General features: G+C 38.5%; 1 protein-coding gene across 3 annotated transcripts in view; it reads left to right on the forward strand.

The window, feature by feature from the left end:
- Positions 1-16,216, forward strand: part of FANCI (FA complementation group I) — a 122,528-nt gene that overhangs the window by 12,913 nt on the left and 93,399 nt on the right. For all 3 annotated transcript variants that reach the window (XM_058542426.1, XM_058542424.1, XM_058542425.1), the window contains exon 2: positions 2,091-2,193. In XM_058542426.1, the coding sequence (XP_058398409.1) occupies positions 2,110-2,193 (84 nt within the window). In that variant the 5' untranslated portion in view covers positions 2,091-2,109. The remainder of the gene's footprint in view (positions 1-2,090; positions 2,194-16,216) is intronic.

Genomic DNA, 16,216 nt, shown 5'->3' on the forward strand with positions numbered 1-16,216 from the left:
TTCTGCGTCTTACTAGCATTCTAAGCTGAGGAATTTCATTACTGTTTCTGAATCCCAAAAGATCTTCCTCTAAACCGGGGATAATAACACCTACCTCATAGGGTTGGTGTGAGGGTCAAATTAATGAATGTAAAGTGCTGGGCCCAGAGTCTTGCCCATTGTAGGGCTTCAGTAATTCATTTGTTCCAGAAATACTTATTGGGCACCTGTTCTGGGCTAGGTACTGTGCTAAGTACTGGAGGTTCAGTGACAAACAAAACTAGATATGGCCCCCTGCCCTCGTGCAGTTTCTAGTCTAGTGGGAGATGGAGTCCTTAATTTAGTAATGACAGGTGTAATGTTGAAAGTGTGATGGTAAGAGAGAGAATTCTTGCCTTGCAAGAGTGTAATAGAGGAGCATTGAAACTAGACTGAGCTTCTGAGGAAGTGTGGATTGAGCTGGGATCTGAAGGATTTGTAGGAATTAACAATGAAAGATTAGGGGGCAGGAGGTGAAAGGAAGTGTGTTTGTGTAAGTTCCAGACAGAAAATCATGTGTAAGGGCCTGTGACAGGAGGAACTCGGTGGTTTGAAGGACTGAAAGCAGTTCAGTGTGGCTGGAGTATAGAGCGAGGAAGGGAGTTAGGCATGGGCCAGACCCTGCAGGACTTGTTTATTATGACTTAAGGATTTTGGACTGATATGAGAGCAATGAAAAGCCACTGAAGAGTTTTAAAATGAGAGTGGAGATGGAGATGGAGTCAAATAATCTGGTTTGTTTTTCAAAAAGATTACTTTAGTTGCTGTGTGAGGGACAAGTTAGGAAGCTATTGTAGTTCAGGTGAGAGGTGATGGTGGCTTTGGAGTAGAGTGGCAGTAGTGGATCTTGGTCAGAAGTAGACAGATTTGAGTTATGTTTGGAGGGTAACATTGATAGGACTTGGTAGTGGGTGTGGAGGATGAAAGTGAAGTTAAGAATGTTGCCCATGTTTCTAGTTTGAGCTGCTGAGTGGATGATGGTATAATTTACGGAGATGGGAAAATTAGGAGGAAGTACAGGAGGAGGAGCAGGTTTTCTTTCCACCAGTCTGCATTTTTCCCTTCCCATAATACTCCCATAGCTACTTGCTAAATCCTTTCTGTCTAATGTGACTCCATTTCATCCTTTCCACTTCCAGAGTTACCACCCTAATGCAGGCCTTTGCCTTACACTAAAATAGCCCGGAATAACCTCCTGGCCTGTGCTCTTTAACCTTACTCCTTTTCTACTTTAATCTGCACATTGATGCCAGATTCAGTTTCCTCAAACACTGTTTCAATCTTGTCAGATTCTCTTTTGCTTCCCAAATTTTGATTGCTCTCTATTATTTACAAAATAAAACCTAAATTCCTTAACCTGGCATTTAAGATCGTGCAGTTTATTTTCAACCTATCTTTCTAGCTTTCTTACTAACTACTTCCCTACTTGAACTCTCTGCCTCAAGCAGTCTACTTGTTGTCCCCAAATAAGTTTTTCAAATTCTCATACGAATGCCTTTCTTTCTGATGCTCTCCTTCCCACTAATGTATAATTATACCATCTGGTTATCTTGACTATCTAAATTTAATCTCTAAGTTCCAGTTCAAGCTTTCCTATGCTGGGAAGCCTTGACATTTGAACACACATTTCTTTCTTTAGCCTTAACTTCTCATTTGTTTTTATACCATTTAATTGGCACTTTGTATTTACAGTGCTGTTGGCTTATTCATTTATTTATCAAATGTTTATAATAATTTATTACATATTTGATATACTGTTAAATGACAGCTTTGTTCTAGGCAATGTGCTGGTTAGGTGCTAAAAAATATGATAGAAATATGGGCAAAAATTGTGAAACCACTTGATTAGAATACAAGTTTCTAATCAGGAAATTCTAGGGAATTTGAGATTATTTTGGTTTGGAAAAGAATCACCTAGTTATACTAGTTAGTAGTCCTTAGCCTGTTGTGTACCCACTGCGTACATTGTCTGTAATATGTGTGAAATACTCAGTTAACAGGTAGGGAAGGAAAAAATTCAAGGTTGTTTACTTCCAAAAATCTCATCCAGCTCTGACATTTTTCCCTTACAGTTCTCTGATATGTGCAAAAATGGACCAGAAAATTATATCCCTGGCAGCAGAAAAAACAGCAGACAGACTACAGGAATTTCTTCAAACCTTGAAAGAAGATGATGTGAGTATTAGGAAGCACGTTCTACTAAAAGCAAATGTCAAGCATGATGACAAATTCAAAGGACATGTTAGATAGAAAAATGATTCTGCCACTTATCTACCCCCCACTCTCCGTAGGAGACAAGGATTTATTTGATAACAACTCATAGATATAAAGCAATGAGGGAGAGGAAGAGAAATGGACAACTTAAGGGCATTTGTGTACATTAAGGGCATTTGTGTACATTTATACAACTGTATAACATTTAAACAACATTTATGCAACTGTATGTATATAGGCAAATTAGTATACTTTTATGGTTTTTAGAACAATGCTGTTTGAAGGTAATATCCAGCCTATAGTTATTGATGTGAGACATTAGATTTGTCTAGTGATGTTTCTTTATTTATTTATATTTTTCCCTAAAGAAGATAAATTCATAAGCAGTAAAATAATTTGAAGTTATTAGTAAAAGAGAAAACCAACTGTGTCGTCACTGTAAGTATGTGATTATAAAATGGGACAATAATCACCTTACATGTTATGCTGTTTGTTCTTTCTAATCTTTCTCTCCTCATAGAGTTCTTTTTCCATAATAAGTGATCTCAGCTTATTCAGTCCCTGCATGGAAAAGAATCCTTCCTTAAGATTAACCTTAGATATTAATATATATGTATAAATAAGTTAAGCCTTTGAGTATTATGTTTTTATGGGAATTTTTATGGGCTAGTGTTGTAGTCATTGAAGCTAGATGCATTTTAATCTCTGTTACCTGACACTAACTGGCAACTGATGTAGTGATGTGCTCTGATTTTTTTTTCTTTGAAATTATCTAAGATTGTTGTTGCAGCAGCTTTTTGAGACAGCCCATTGCGTGAGCTGCAACTTGAATCATCCTATAGACAATTTAAGATTTGGTTAAAACCAGCTTTTAATTAATTTATTTAGAATTTATATTCTACTTCCAAAAGGAATTTGAGGAGGCTTTAACATTACACTATAAAATAAGCAAAAATAAGAACTAGAGCAAATCCATGATATAAACAGATGCTATGAATTACTTTTCTGATTATTGCTTATCACAAAAAGAATACCTATCTCTTGATTTTTGTGAGGATGAAATGAGATGATGTCTATAAAGCATCTAACATTGAATAGGCACTGAATAAATGTTAGAAAAGTTCCTTCAGCTCTTCCTAGTTTTAAGTTCCTTCACCAACATGGGCATAGTCCTCTGAACATTTCTGTTTTAACATTTCCCTTAAAGTTTTATACCTCAAATTGAACACAGGCTCCAAGTGTATTCTACCACTAGAGTAGAGAGGTACTAACATTTCCCTCATTCTTTCATTAATGCAAAATCAACTTCTTGGCAGCAATATCATACTATTGTCTCATTGCTCTTACAAGCAACTAAAAACCCCAAGTCATATTTGCATGTGTTGATATTAAGCTAAATTTCCTTCATTTTTGAACTTCTGTAGTTAGTTTTTAGAACTCACATAAAAAAATTTTACATTTATATCTGTTAATTATCATCTCTTTAGATTAATCTCATTTCATTCTATCAAGATCTTTTTGTATCCTGATTCTGTTGACCATTGAATTAATCATCTTTTTATATCCTTTACAAATTTGTTAAGCATTCTAGCAATATACATATTCAGTTCATTTAAAAAAAAGTCCATAGAAGATATGTTTAGAGTAAAAAATTATAAAACGTATAAGGAAGTCTGTGACAAGAAAGACTGACATGTCTAGCAATGGGAAAATTCACATTCAAGGATTTGAATAGAGCAATCTAAAAGGGACTGTAAATATTTAACACAAATATTTAATGTGATATTTAACATTCAAATATGTAAATGAAGGAATAGAATCCACAAAACAAGAAGGGATGGATTTGGAAAACAACCAGAGAAAACTTTTAGAAATGAAAACCTTAATAGATAGTTAACAGTAGACGGAACACTGCTAAAGAGAAAGTTAGTGAAGTGGAATACAGGTCTGGGGATACGTAAACAAAGCAAAGATTGTAAAGAGATGCAAAATATGAAGAGTATTTAAAATATGTGGAGGATACTTTAATAAAAGAAAATGTATCTTCTTTTTTTTTTTTTTTTTATAATTTTATTTTATTTATTTATTTTTCCCCCAAAGCCCCAGTAGATAGTTGTATGTCATAGTTTCACATCTTTCTAGTTGCTGTATGTGGGACACGGCCCCAACATGGCCAGACAAGCGGTGCGTCGGTGCGCGCCCGGGATCTGAACCCGGGCCACCAGCAGCGGAGTGCTTGCACTTAACCGCTAAGCTATGAGGCTGGCCCGAAAATGTATCTTCTTAAGCACATAGAATGTTCACAAAAATGGATCATTGTGTCATATACTAGAGCACAAAGAAAGCCTTTATAGGTCCTGTAAGGTAGAAATGTTATAGACCCCTCTTTTTGATCACAATGCAATAAAACTAGAAATGAGAAATGAAACCAAAAATCAAAAAAGGCCCTTCTACCTGGAAATAAAATACCTTCTAAACAAGTCTTGGATAAAAAGGAATATATAAACAGAAATTATAGGATTTCTGAAAAATAGTGAAAACACTACATATCAGAATCCATGGAATGCTGTTAAAAATCACCTGTATCAATAAAAATGAAATAATGAAGGGGCCGGCCCGGTGGCGCAAGCGGTTAAGTGCGTGCGCTCCGCTGCGGCGGCCCGGGGTTCGCTGGTTCGGATCCCGGGCGCGCACAGACGCACTGCTTGGTAAGCCATGCTGTGGCAGCGTCCCATATAAAGTGGAGGAAGATAGGCACAGATGTTAGCCCAGGGCTGTCTTCCTCAGCAAAAAAAAAAAAAAGAGGAGGATTGGCGGATGTTAGCTCAGGGCTGATCTCCTCACAAAAAAAAAAAAAAAAAAAGAAATAAAGTAAATGAATTAAATTTCCAGACCAAAACCTAGAAAAAGAGCAGCAAAGTAAACCAGAAAGAAAGCACAAAGAAGGGCCAGCCTTGTGGCTTAGTGGTTAAGTTCGGCACACTCTGCTTCAGCAGCCTGGATTTGCAGGTTCGGATCCCAGGCATGGACCTACACCATTCATCAGCCATACTGTGGCAGTGACCCACATACAAAGTAGAGGAAGATTGGCAACAGATGTTAGCTCAAGGCTGCTCTTCCTCAAGCCAAAAAAGAGGAAGATTGGCAACAGACGTTAGCTCAGGGCTACTCTTCCTCAAGCAAAAAAAGAGGAAGATTGACAACAGATGTTAGCTCAGGGTGAATCTTCCTCAGCAAAAAAAAAAAAAAAAAGCACAAAGACGAAACTATTAAAATAAAAGTGGAAATTAATAAAAGAGAGAACAGAAAAACAGTAGATCCAATTAATACATCAGAATCCTGGTTCTTTGAAAAAATAAAACAGACAAAATCATTAATCAAGAAAACAATGGAGTAAGCACAAATATACAAAATAAGGAATGGCAAGGGGGAAATAATACAGAGAAAATCTCAAAAAATACCAAGATACTACTTTGTGTATATCTATGCAAATGAATTTGAAAAACTAGAGGAAATGGATAGTTTCTTAGGCATGTTAAGTTTAATAAATTGACCCAACTTGAGATGGAAAGCTTAAACCAATTTTCATAGAAAAAAATGAGAGAGTTATTAAGCAATTACTTCACACAAAAACACCAGGCCCAAATAGTTGCACAGGCCACATCTACCAAACCTTTATAGGTTAGAGGTAGATAGTCCCAATGCTACATAAATTGTTTTAGAGCATATGTAGTATGTAAGGAGATGTACATACATAGGGAGAACTTCCACATGCTCTTTATAAAGTATAATGTTAGTACTCTCAACCTGATAAAGATAGCGTAGAAAAAGAAAATGACAGTCATCCTTCTGTATCCAAGGAGGATTGGTTTCAGGAACTTTACATACCAAAATCCATGGGTGCTCCGCTCCCTTATATAAAATGCCGAGGTATTTGTCTATAACCTATACACATCCTCCCGTATACTTTAAATCATCTCTAGATTACTTATAATACCTAATACAATGTAAATGATATGTAAATATTGTTATACAGTATCGTTTAGGGAATAATGACAAGAAAAAACGTCTGTACATGTTCAGTACAGGCGCAGCCATTGTAGGCCTTTTGATCCGCGGTTGGTTGAATCCATGGATGCAGAACCCTTGGATACGGAGGGTTGACTGTATAGACTGTTGTCACTTATGAATATTGATACAAAAATCTTAAATGAAATCTTAGGGAACAGATTCCAATACCATATTAAAAAAATATATACCATGACTAAGTGGAGTTTATACCAGGGATACAGGTTGGTTCAGTGTTAGTATATTACTATAAAGACTGTATGATTATCTTCATAAATCAGAGAAAGCCTTTGACAAAATTCAATACCCATTCCTAATAAGATCTCTTGAGAAAATAGGAATGGGTGGCTATTTTCTTAACATGATAAAATGTATATATAAATCCTAAATTCAGCATCTTAATTGGAAACTCGAGAGGCATTCCTACTAAGGCCAGGAACAAGGCAATATGTCTGCCTTCTCCACCCCTGTCTAATGTTCTGGTCTGTTAGCCAATGCAGTTAGCCTAGAGAAAACAGTTAGAGGCATAAGAATAGAAAAGAAGATATAAAACCATCTCTCTTTGCAGATGCCGTGGTAGTATACCTGGGAAACCCTAGAGAATCAGTGATAAAAACCATCTACAGTGAGAATTTAGCAGGGTAGCAGAATATAAAATTAATATGCAAAAATCAATAGCATTCATACATACATAATAGCCAGTTAGAAGACATAGCGAATGAGAGAGCCCAATTTACTAGCAAGAAAAAAGATAAAATATTTAGGAATAAACTTATTAAGAAATGTCTAAAACCCATATGAAGAAAACTATAAAACACTTCTAAAAGACATAAAAAGACTTGAACAACCCAAAAGACATCCTTTATTCTTTTTTTTTTTTTTTTGTGAGGAAGATCAGCCCTGAGCTAACATCCGTGCTAATCCTTCTCTTTTTGCTGAGGAAGACCAGCTCTGAGCTAACATCTATTGCCAATCCTCCTCCTTTCCCCCCACCCCCAAAGCCCCAGTAGATAGTTGTATGTCATAGTTGCACATCCTTCTAGTTTCTGTATGTGGGACGCGGCCTCAGCATGGCCAGAGAAGTGGTGCATTGCTGCGCGCCCGGGATCCGAACCTGGGCTGCCAGTAGCGGAGCGCGCGCACTTAACGGCTAAGCCACGCGGCCGGCCCAGATGTTCTTTATTCTTGATTAGGGAGTCTCAACACTCTTAAGATACCAGTGCTCCTTAAGTTCATTTATAAATTTAATGCAATACCAATAAAATTTCCAATGAGCTATTTTATGGAACTAGATAAGCTGATTGTAAAGTTCATATAGAAAAATAAACATGCAAGAAAAACTAGGAAAACAGTGAAATGGAAGACCTCTAAGGAAGGACTAGCCCTACCAGATACTAAATATACCAAAAAGACCTCTGTAATTAAGAGTATGGTATTGGTGCATGAAGAGAAAAACAGATAATTGAATAATAGAATAGAAAGTCTTAAAATAGACCCAACTACATATAAAATCTAGTGTATGATAAAATGATATTTCAAATAACTGGGACAAAGATAGTCTTTAATAACTGGTGTTGGGACAACTAGATAGCCGTTTAGAAAAAAAATAGTTAAAATTAGATCTATCCTTCATATAATACTCAAGAATAAGCTCCAAATGAATCAGAGTTCTAAATGTAAAAAAACAAATCTAAATAAATATTAGAAGAAAACATGAGTGAATTCCTTTTTTTTAACTTCAGTGCAGGGAAAGGCTTTTCTAACTATGAGTCAAAATCTAGATACACTAAAAGATTGATAAATGTATCTACATATAAATAAAGAAGAGTTTATGTGACCAAAAATAGCACAAGCAGAATCAAAAGACAAATGACAAATTGGGAGAAAAATATTTGCAACATATCACAGATGAAGGGTTAATATCCTGAATTCATAAATAACTTATAATAATTGAGGGGAAAAAAGACCAAACATCCTATAGAAAAAGGGTACAGGGCTTGAAGAAGGTAATCAGAAAAAAGATACATAAAAGTGGCTTTAAACATAAGTAAAGATGCTATATTTCACTCATAATAAGAGAAATGCAAATTAAAATGAAACATACTATTGTTTACTCATCATCTCATGAGAAAAATTTGAACAGGCCAGCGCAGTGGAGTAGTGGTTAAGTTCGCGCACTCTGCTTTGGTGGCCTGGGGTTTGCAGGTTTGGATCCTGGGTGCAGACCTATGCACCGCTTATCAGGCCACGCTGTGGTGGCGTCCCACATACAAAATAGAGGAAGATGGGCACAGATGTTGGCTCAGGGTCAATCTTCCTCACCAAAAAAAGAAAAAGAAAAAGAAAATTGAGCAACTTGACAATATACTCTTGGCGAGACTGTGGGGAAACAGTCACTCATATATTGCTGGTAGGAATGCAAAATGGTAAGACCAGGATTAGAATTTGGTAATACCTAACAAAACTGCGTATACATTTCCCCTCAACCCACGCATCCCACTTCTAGGATTACCCTAAAGATACACCTCCAACAAAATAAAATTATATTATGCACAAGGTGATTCTTTGCATCTGTAAAAAAGAATGAAGAAGATCTCTATGAACTGAGAGAGAGTGATTTCCAGGAGATATTAAGTTAAAACAAAATGCAAAATGTGTAGTATGCTATCTTTTATATAAGAAAGAAGGGAAATAAAGCATACGTATATTTGTGTATCATTACAAAAAAGAAACTCAGGAAGAATGCCATAATCATACTGAAAGTGGGGAGGGAGGGAGAAAGAAAACTAATCCAAATATTTGACTGTATATGCTCAGTCTTGGGCAGAGGATTGGAGGGAGAAATACAAATGATCCCTGAACTCTTTTGTAGTGGGATTGATTATTGTGGTATGGGCAAAGCAATTCTGAAACGATTTTTGATGTATTATAGGGTTCAGCAGGTGAATAAGTCTGTTGATATTGGGAGCCAGGGTTCTTAACAGTGGTAGAAGGGGCGTACAAATAGGGAATGTAGGAAGGCAAGAAAGAACCCTGTGGGGATAGATTAGAAATGGAGATATTGATGTGAACTTATGATTTCTCAAGTATGTGTATGTATATGCATATCCATGTGCACATGTATGTTTGTATATCCATGCATATATTTCCTAGTTCTGTCCACTGAAAGAACTAAGAAGCAGCAAAGAAGCCGCAGTAGCAACAAGCACACCTATGACCTAGATCTTTGGTTCCTAATAACCATTCCCCGCTAAAAGAAATCAGGGCTTTTCAGAGAAATGGCTGATTGGAATGGTGGGCATAATAGATATAAGAGGAACCTGGAACATCTTGCTAAGCCAGAAAGTAAAGAAATACTCAAAAAATGGGGACATGTCACAAGGACACGAGCCAGCTTGAAGGAGCTTCCATTGGCCAAATCTGGGACTATTTGAACATGAAAATAATTAAGTTCAGTTATGAATTATAAACAATTGAGAAATACAGAAATTTCTGAGTCCATACGGATAATAAAAAAATAAATAGGGAGAAGGGAGGTCTCCTGCTTACCTTACTAGAGTTAGAAAATTATTTTGTAACCATCATGATAAAGATTGGATCAGGCAAGAAGCATCAGTGGATGCTAAATCCAGAGATTTTTTTTTAACTTTTTATTTTGAACTACTTTTAGAGTTACAGAAAAGTTTTAAAAATAATACAGAGTTTCCCTGTATCCCTCCCCTAGTGTTGGCATCTTACGTAACCTTAGTAAAATTTTAAGAACCAGGAAATTAACATTGGTACAATACCATTAGTGAAACTAAAGACCCTATTCGAACTCTACCTGGTAGTTTTTCCACTGATGTCTTTTTTTTATGTTTCAGAATCCCACTCAAGATCCTATATTGCACTTAGTTGTTATTTTTCCCTGATTTTTTGCAATCTGCAACACTTCCGCAGTCTTCCTTTGTTTCTCATGATCTTGATAGCCCTGAAGAGTATTGATCAGTTATTTTGCTGAACGTCCCTCAGTTAGTGCCTGTCTGGTGTTGTCTCATGATTGACTGAAGTCAGGCATTCCTGCCAAAAGGACCACCAAAATGATGCCATGCCCTTTTTAGTGTATCGTATCAGTGGCTCATGATATCAGTGTCATTCCTAGTGATATTGACTCTGATAACCTGGTAACAGCGGTTGCTGCCGGGCTTTTCTATTATACAAGCGGAAAATTAGATAACGAACAGGATATTTGCATGGTCTTAAAGTGTCTCCCTACAAACTGCTCACTGGTTGTGAAGGGAGGGGGGAAAAAGTGGGAAAATCGGGCAACACACTTGATTGGGTGATCAGGGTTAATATTACCAATGAGGGACAGATGAACATCATATGCCTCCAGCTGTGATACTCTGAGAAGGACACAATATTAGCTGTGTTCTGGCTGAGAATGCATAAACTCAATCTAATCATGAGGAAACATAAGACAACACAAAATGAAGAATGTTTCATTTAAAAAAGTCTATGGACCGGCCCCATGGCGTAGTGGTTAAGTGCACGTGCTCCGCTGCTGACGGCCTGGGTTTGGATCCCGCGTGCGCACCAATGCACCGCTTGTCAAGCCATGCTGTGTCAGCGTCCCATATAAAGTGGAGGAAGACGGACACAGATGTTAGCCCAGGGCCAGTCTTCCTCAGCAAAAAGGGGAAGATTGGCATGGATGTTAGCTCAGGGCTGATCTTCCTCACAAAAAAAAAAAAAAAAGTATATTTGGACTGTGCCATTAACTTGGGACCAGTCTACCAATTAAAGGAAGAATTTTAAAGTCTTCCAGAAGAGCAGAGTCAAGATGGCGGCGTAGGCAGACTCTGAACTCACCTCCTCTCGTGGACACAGCCAATTTACAACTACTCGTGGAAAAATTACCCCTGAGACAGAACTGAAAACTGGATAAGAGGAACTCCTACAACAACGGACAATCCTAACTGGGGTAGAAGAGGCAGAGACTCCCTTCCGGAGAGGAAAAACGCCACCTTCACAAGCCGCCAGCTTCATGGCCGCCGGGAGCAGCTCACAGGTACGCAGCCCTGCCTGGAGGCGCGGGGCCCTGAGCCGGGGAGCGCCCCCACTGTGGGCGTTTTGTGGACCCAGCACAATCGACACCAGCGGCATAATGTCTGACTTTGCCTGCTACTAAAACATTGGGGAATACCCCCAGAAAACCCGGTTCACAAAGAAACTAAAACTGGCTCTTAAAGGGCCCGTGCACAAACTCACCCATTCCAGAAAGCATCCTAAAATCACCAGAAAGAAAGGTGCACAGTGCTTTGGTGACAAGAGACTCACCTAATAGGCCCTGAGTGCATCTCGGTGAGGGGTGAGACCTCTCCAGGGACTGGGACATTGGTGGCAGCCATTGTGGTGGCCTGGTGTGAGCGTGCTGACACAGACGCCATTGGAGTGCTCCCTGAGGTCAGCTAGCCCAGGGTCTGCTCCACCCGCTAGAGCACTGATTTAATCCAGCTCAGCCAGGGCAGGCAGCCCACCCTAAAGACTGGCCCCACCCAACAACAAGCCCTCAGGCAACGTGTGGGCCTGCATAGATTGGTGACTGGATTCTCTGCAGCCTGGCAACTGAGCCGACTTGAGCGGGGCAGGGTGTGCACAAGGAGCGGGTGGAGAGTGTGGGGCGGTGGCGGAGTGTGTGGGGCTCCCGCGGTGGAGAGACTGGGTCTGCTTGGGGAGGTCGGGGTGCTCACACGGGGCAGGACTGTGTTGACTGTGTGTGTGGACCTGTGGGCAACAGGGCGTGTCAGCTGCAGAAGACTTGTGCTTCTCAAAGATCCACATAGGAGGTTTACCCCACCTTCCAAAGCCTGAAACAATTGGGTATTCCTGTGCCTGAGGCCAGCCCCACCCAGCTGCAATCCTCAGAGAGCTGACAAGAGACATAATAGGCTAGAGGCTTGCAGCAATTGTAAGGCCCTGAGCCTAACAACCTGCCATGCTGGGGGCCTACTCACTTAAAAGAAATACTGCAACACAAATGTGGTATTAGAACTTACAGCCAACTGTGCTGGGGTGCCCCACACCTGATAAAGAGACTGAAGGGCCCACAACAACTACAAGCAGCTGAGCATTACAACAGCTGGCCAGGAGCATAACTCAACCTCCCTGGGCGCCTATAGGGAGAGCTAACAGGCCACAATAGAAGGACACACGTAGCCCACATAGGGGCCACCCCTGGAACATTGAGAACTGAGGGAAGCACACTGGAAGCTTCCTAAGGCATCACTTACATAAGGTCACCTATCCAAGAGCAGGAGACGTAGCTGACCTACCTAATACGTAGACACAAGCACAGGGAAAGGCAAAATGAGGAGGCAAAAGAATACATTCCAAGTAAGGGAACAGGACAAAACCCCAGAAAAGGAACTAAGTGAAACAGAAATGAGCAACCTACCCGACAGAGAGTTCAAAATGAGAGTGTTAAGGATGCTTACTGATCTGGGAAGAAGAATAGATGAACTCAGTGAGAATGTCAACAAAGAAATGGAAGATATAAAAAAGAACCAATCAGAAATGAAGAATACAATACTGGAAATGAAAAATTCATTAGAGGGACTCAAAAGCAGAGTAGAGGATACAGAAGAACGGATCTGTGAGCTGGAAGAAAGACTAGAAGAAATTACCCAAGGTGAACAGGTAAAAGAGAAAAGAATTAAAAAGAGTGAGGACAGTCTAAGGGACCTCTGGGACAACATCAAGCGCACTAACATCCGTGTTATAGGTGTCCCGGAAGGAGAAGAGCGAGACAAGCGGGCAGAGAATCTATTTCAAGAAATAATAGATGAAAACTTCCCTAACCTAAGGAAGGAAACAGACATCCAGGTACAGGAAGCACAGAGAGCCCCAAACAAGATAAACCCAAAGAGGCCCACACCAAGACACGTCATAATCAAAATGTCCAGAATTAAAGATAAAGAGAGAATCCTAAAAGCCGCAAGAGAATGTCAAGTTACATACAAAGGAAACCCCATAAGGCTATCAGCTGACTTCTCAGCAGAAACCTTACAGGCTAGAAGAGAATGGCACGATATATTTAAAGTGCTAAAAGGAAAAAACTTATAGCCAAGAATACTCTACCCAGCAAGGTTATCATTCAAAATGGAAGGAGAGATCAAAATTTTCCCAGATAAGCAAAAATTAAAGGAGTTAGTCACCAAGAAACCAGTGCTACAAGAAGTGTTAAAGGGACTGATTTAAGGGGAAAAGAGAAGACCACAAATAGGAAAAATTATCTATTCCTATGATTAGAACGTAATGGATACAAATGCACAAAAAAGAGGTTAGATATGATATTAAAAACATGAGGAGGAGGGGAGTTAAAGAACAGAGCTTTCAGACAGAGGTCAAACTAAAGTGACCATCAATTCTGTATAGAAGAAGTAAGGAACAGAGAAGGACTACTCAAACACTGAGGGAAAAAAAAAAGTTAAAAAATGGCAGTAAGTACATACTTATCAATAGCTACTTTAAACGTCAATGGACTAAATGCTCCAGTTAAAAGGCATCGGGTGGCTGACTGGATAAAAAAACAAGACCCATATATATGCTACATACAAGAGACACACTTCAGACCTAAAGACACTCACAAACTGAAAGTGAAGGGATGGAAAAAGATACTTCACGCAAATGGCAATGAAAAGAAAGCTGGGGTAGCAGTACTCATATCAGACAAAATAGACTTTAAAACAAAAACTGTAAAAAGAGACAAGGGCATTACATAATGATCAAGGGAACAATCCAACAAGAGGATGTAACACTTGTAAATATCTACGCACCCAATGTAGATGCACCCAAATATATAAAGCAATTATTAACAGACATAAAAACAGAAATAGACAGTAACACAATAATAGTAGGGGACTTTAACACTCCACTTACACCAACGGATAGATCATCCAAACAGAAGATCAATAAGGAAACATTGGCCTTAAACGACACACCAGAACAGATGGACCTAGTAGATATATACAGAGCATTCCATCCAAAAACCGAAGAATACGCGTTCTTTTCAAATGCACATGGAACATTCTCCAGGATTGATCACATATTAGGCCACAAAACAAGTCTCCATAAATTTAAGAAGATTGAAATAATACCAAGCGTCTTTTCTGACCACAACGGTATGAAACTAGAAATCAACTATAGGAAGAAAATCAGAAAAGCCACAAATACATGGAGATTAAACAAAATGCTACTGAACGACTGGGTTAACGAAGAAATCAAAGAAGAAATCAAAAAATACCTGGAGACAAATGAAAATGAAAATACGACATGCCAGAATTTATGGGATACAGCAAAAGCGGTTCTAAGAGGGAAGTTTATAGCGATACAGGCCTATCTCAACAAACAAGAAAAATCTGAAATAAACAATCTAACAATGCACCTAAAGGAACTGGAAAAAGAAGAACAAACAAAGCCCAAAATCAGTAGAAGAAGGGAAATAATAAAAATCAGAGCAGACGTAAATGAAATAGAGACCAAAAAAACAATAGAAAAAATTAATAAAACCAAGAGCTGGTTCTTTGAAAAGATCAACAAAATTGACAAACCTTTAGCTAGACTCACCAAGAAAAAAAGAGAGAAGGCACAAATAAGTAAAATCAGAAATGAAAGAGGAGAGGTTACAACAGACACCTCAGAAATACAAAAGATTATAAGAGAATACTATGAAAAGCTATATGCCAACCAATTCGACAATCTGGAAGAAATGGATAAATTCTTAGAATCATACAACCTTCCAAAACTGGATCAAGAAGAAGTAGAGAATCTGAATAGACCAATCACCAGTAAGGAGATCGAAACAGTAATCAAAAACCTCCCCAAAAATAAAAGTCCAGGACCAGACGGCTTCCCTGGTGAATTCTACCAAACATTCAAAGAAGACTTAATACCTATCCTTCTCAAACTCTTCCAAAAAATTGAGGAGGGGGGGAAGCTCCCTAACTCATTCTACGAAGCTGACATTACCCTGATACCAAAACCAGACAAGGACAACACAAAAAAAGAAAATTACAGGCCAATATCACTGATGAACATCGATGCGAAAATCCTCAACAAAATACTAGCAAATCGCATACAACAATACGTTAAGAAGATTATACACCATGATCAAGTGGGATTTATTCCAGGTATGCAGGGATGGTTTAACATTCGCAAATCAATCAACGTAATACACCACATTAATAAAATGAAGAACAAAAATCACATGATCATCTCAATAGATGCAGAGAAAGCATTTGACAAGATACAGCATCCATTTATGATAAAAACTCTGAATAAAATTGGTATAGAAGGAAAGTACCTCAACATAATAAAGACCATATATGAGAAACCCACAGCTAATATCATCCTCAATGGTGAAAAACTGAAAGCTATCCCTCTAAGAACAGGAACCAGACAAGGATGCCCACTGTCACCACTCCTATTTAACATAGTATTGGAAGTCCTAGCCAGAGCAATCAGGCAAGAGAAAGAAATAAAAGGGATCCAAATTGGAAAGGAAGAAGTGAAACTGTCACTATTTGCAGATGACATGATTTTATGTATAGAAAACCCTAAAGAATCCACCAGAAAACTTTTAGAAGTAATAAACGAATATGGTAAAGTTGCAGGATACAAAATTAACATACAAAAATCAGTTGCATTTCTGTACACTAACAACGAAGTAGCAGAAAGAGAAATTAAGAATACCATCCCATTTACAATTGCAACAAAAAGAATAAAATACCTAGGAATAAACTTAACCAAAGAGGTGAAAGATCTGTACACCGAAAACTATAAAACATTTCTGAAAGAAATTGAAGAAGACACAAAGAAATGGAAAGATATTCCATGCTCTTGGATTGGAAGAATTAACATAGTTAAGATGTCTATA

The sequence above is a fragment of the Diceros bicornis genome, chromosome 5 (genome assembly GCF_020826845.1).
Source record: "Diceros bicornis minor isolate mBicDic1 chromosome 5, mDicBic1.mat.cur, whole genome shotgun sequence".
NCBI lineage: Eukaryota > Metazoa > Chordata > Mammalia > Perissodactyla > Rhinocerotidae > Diceros > Diceros bicornis.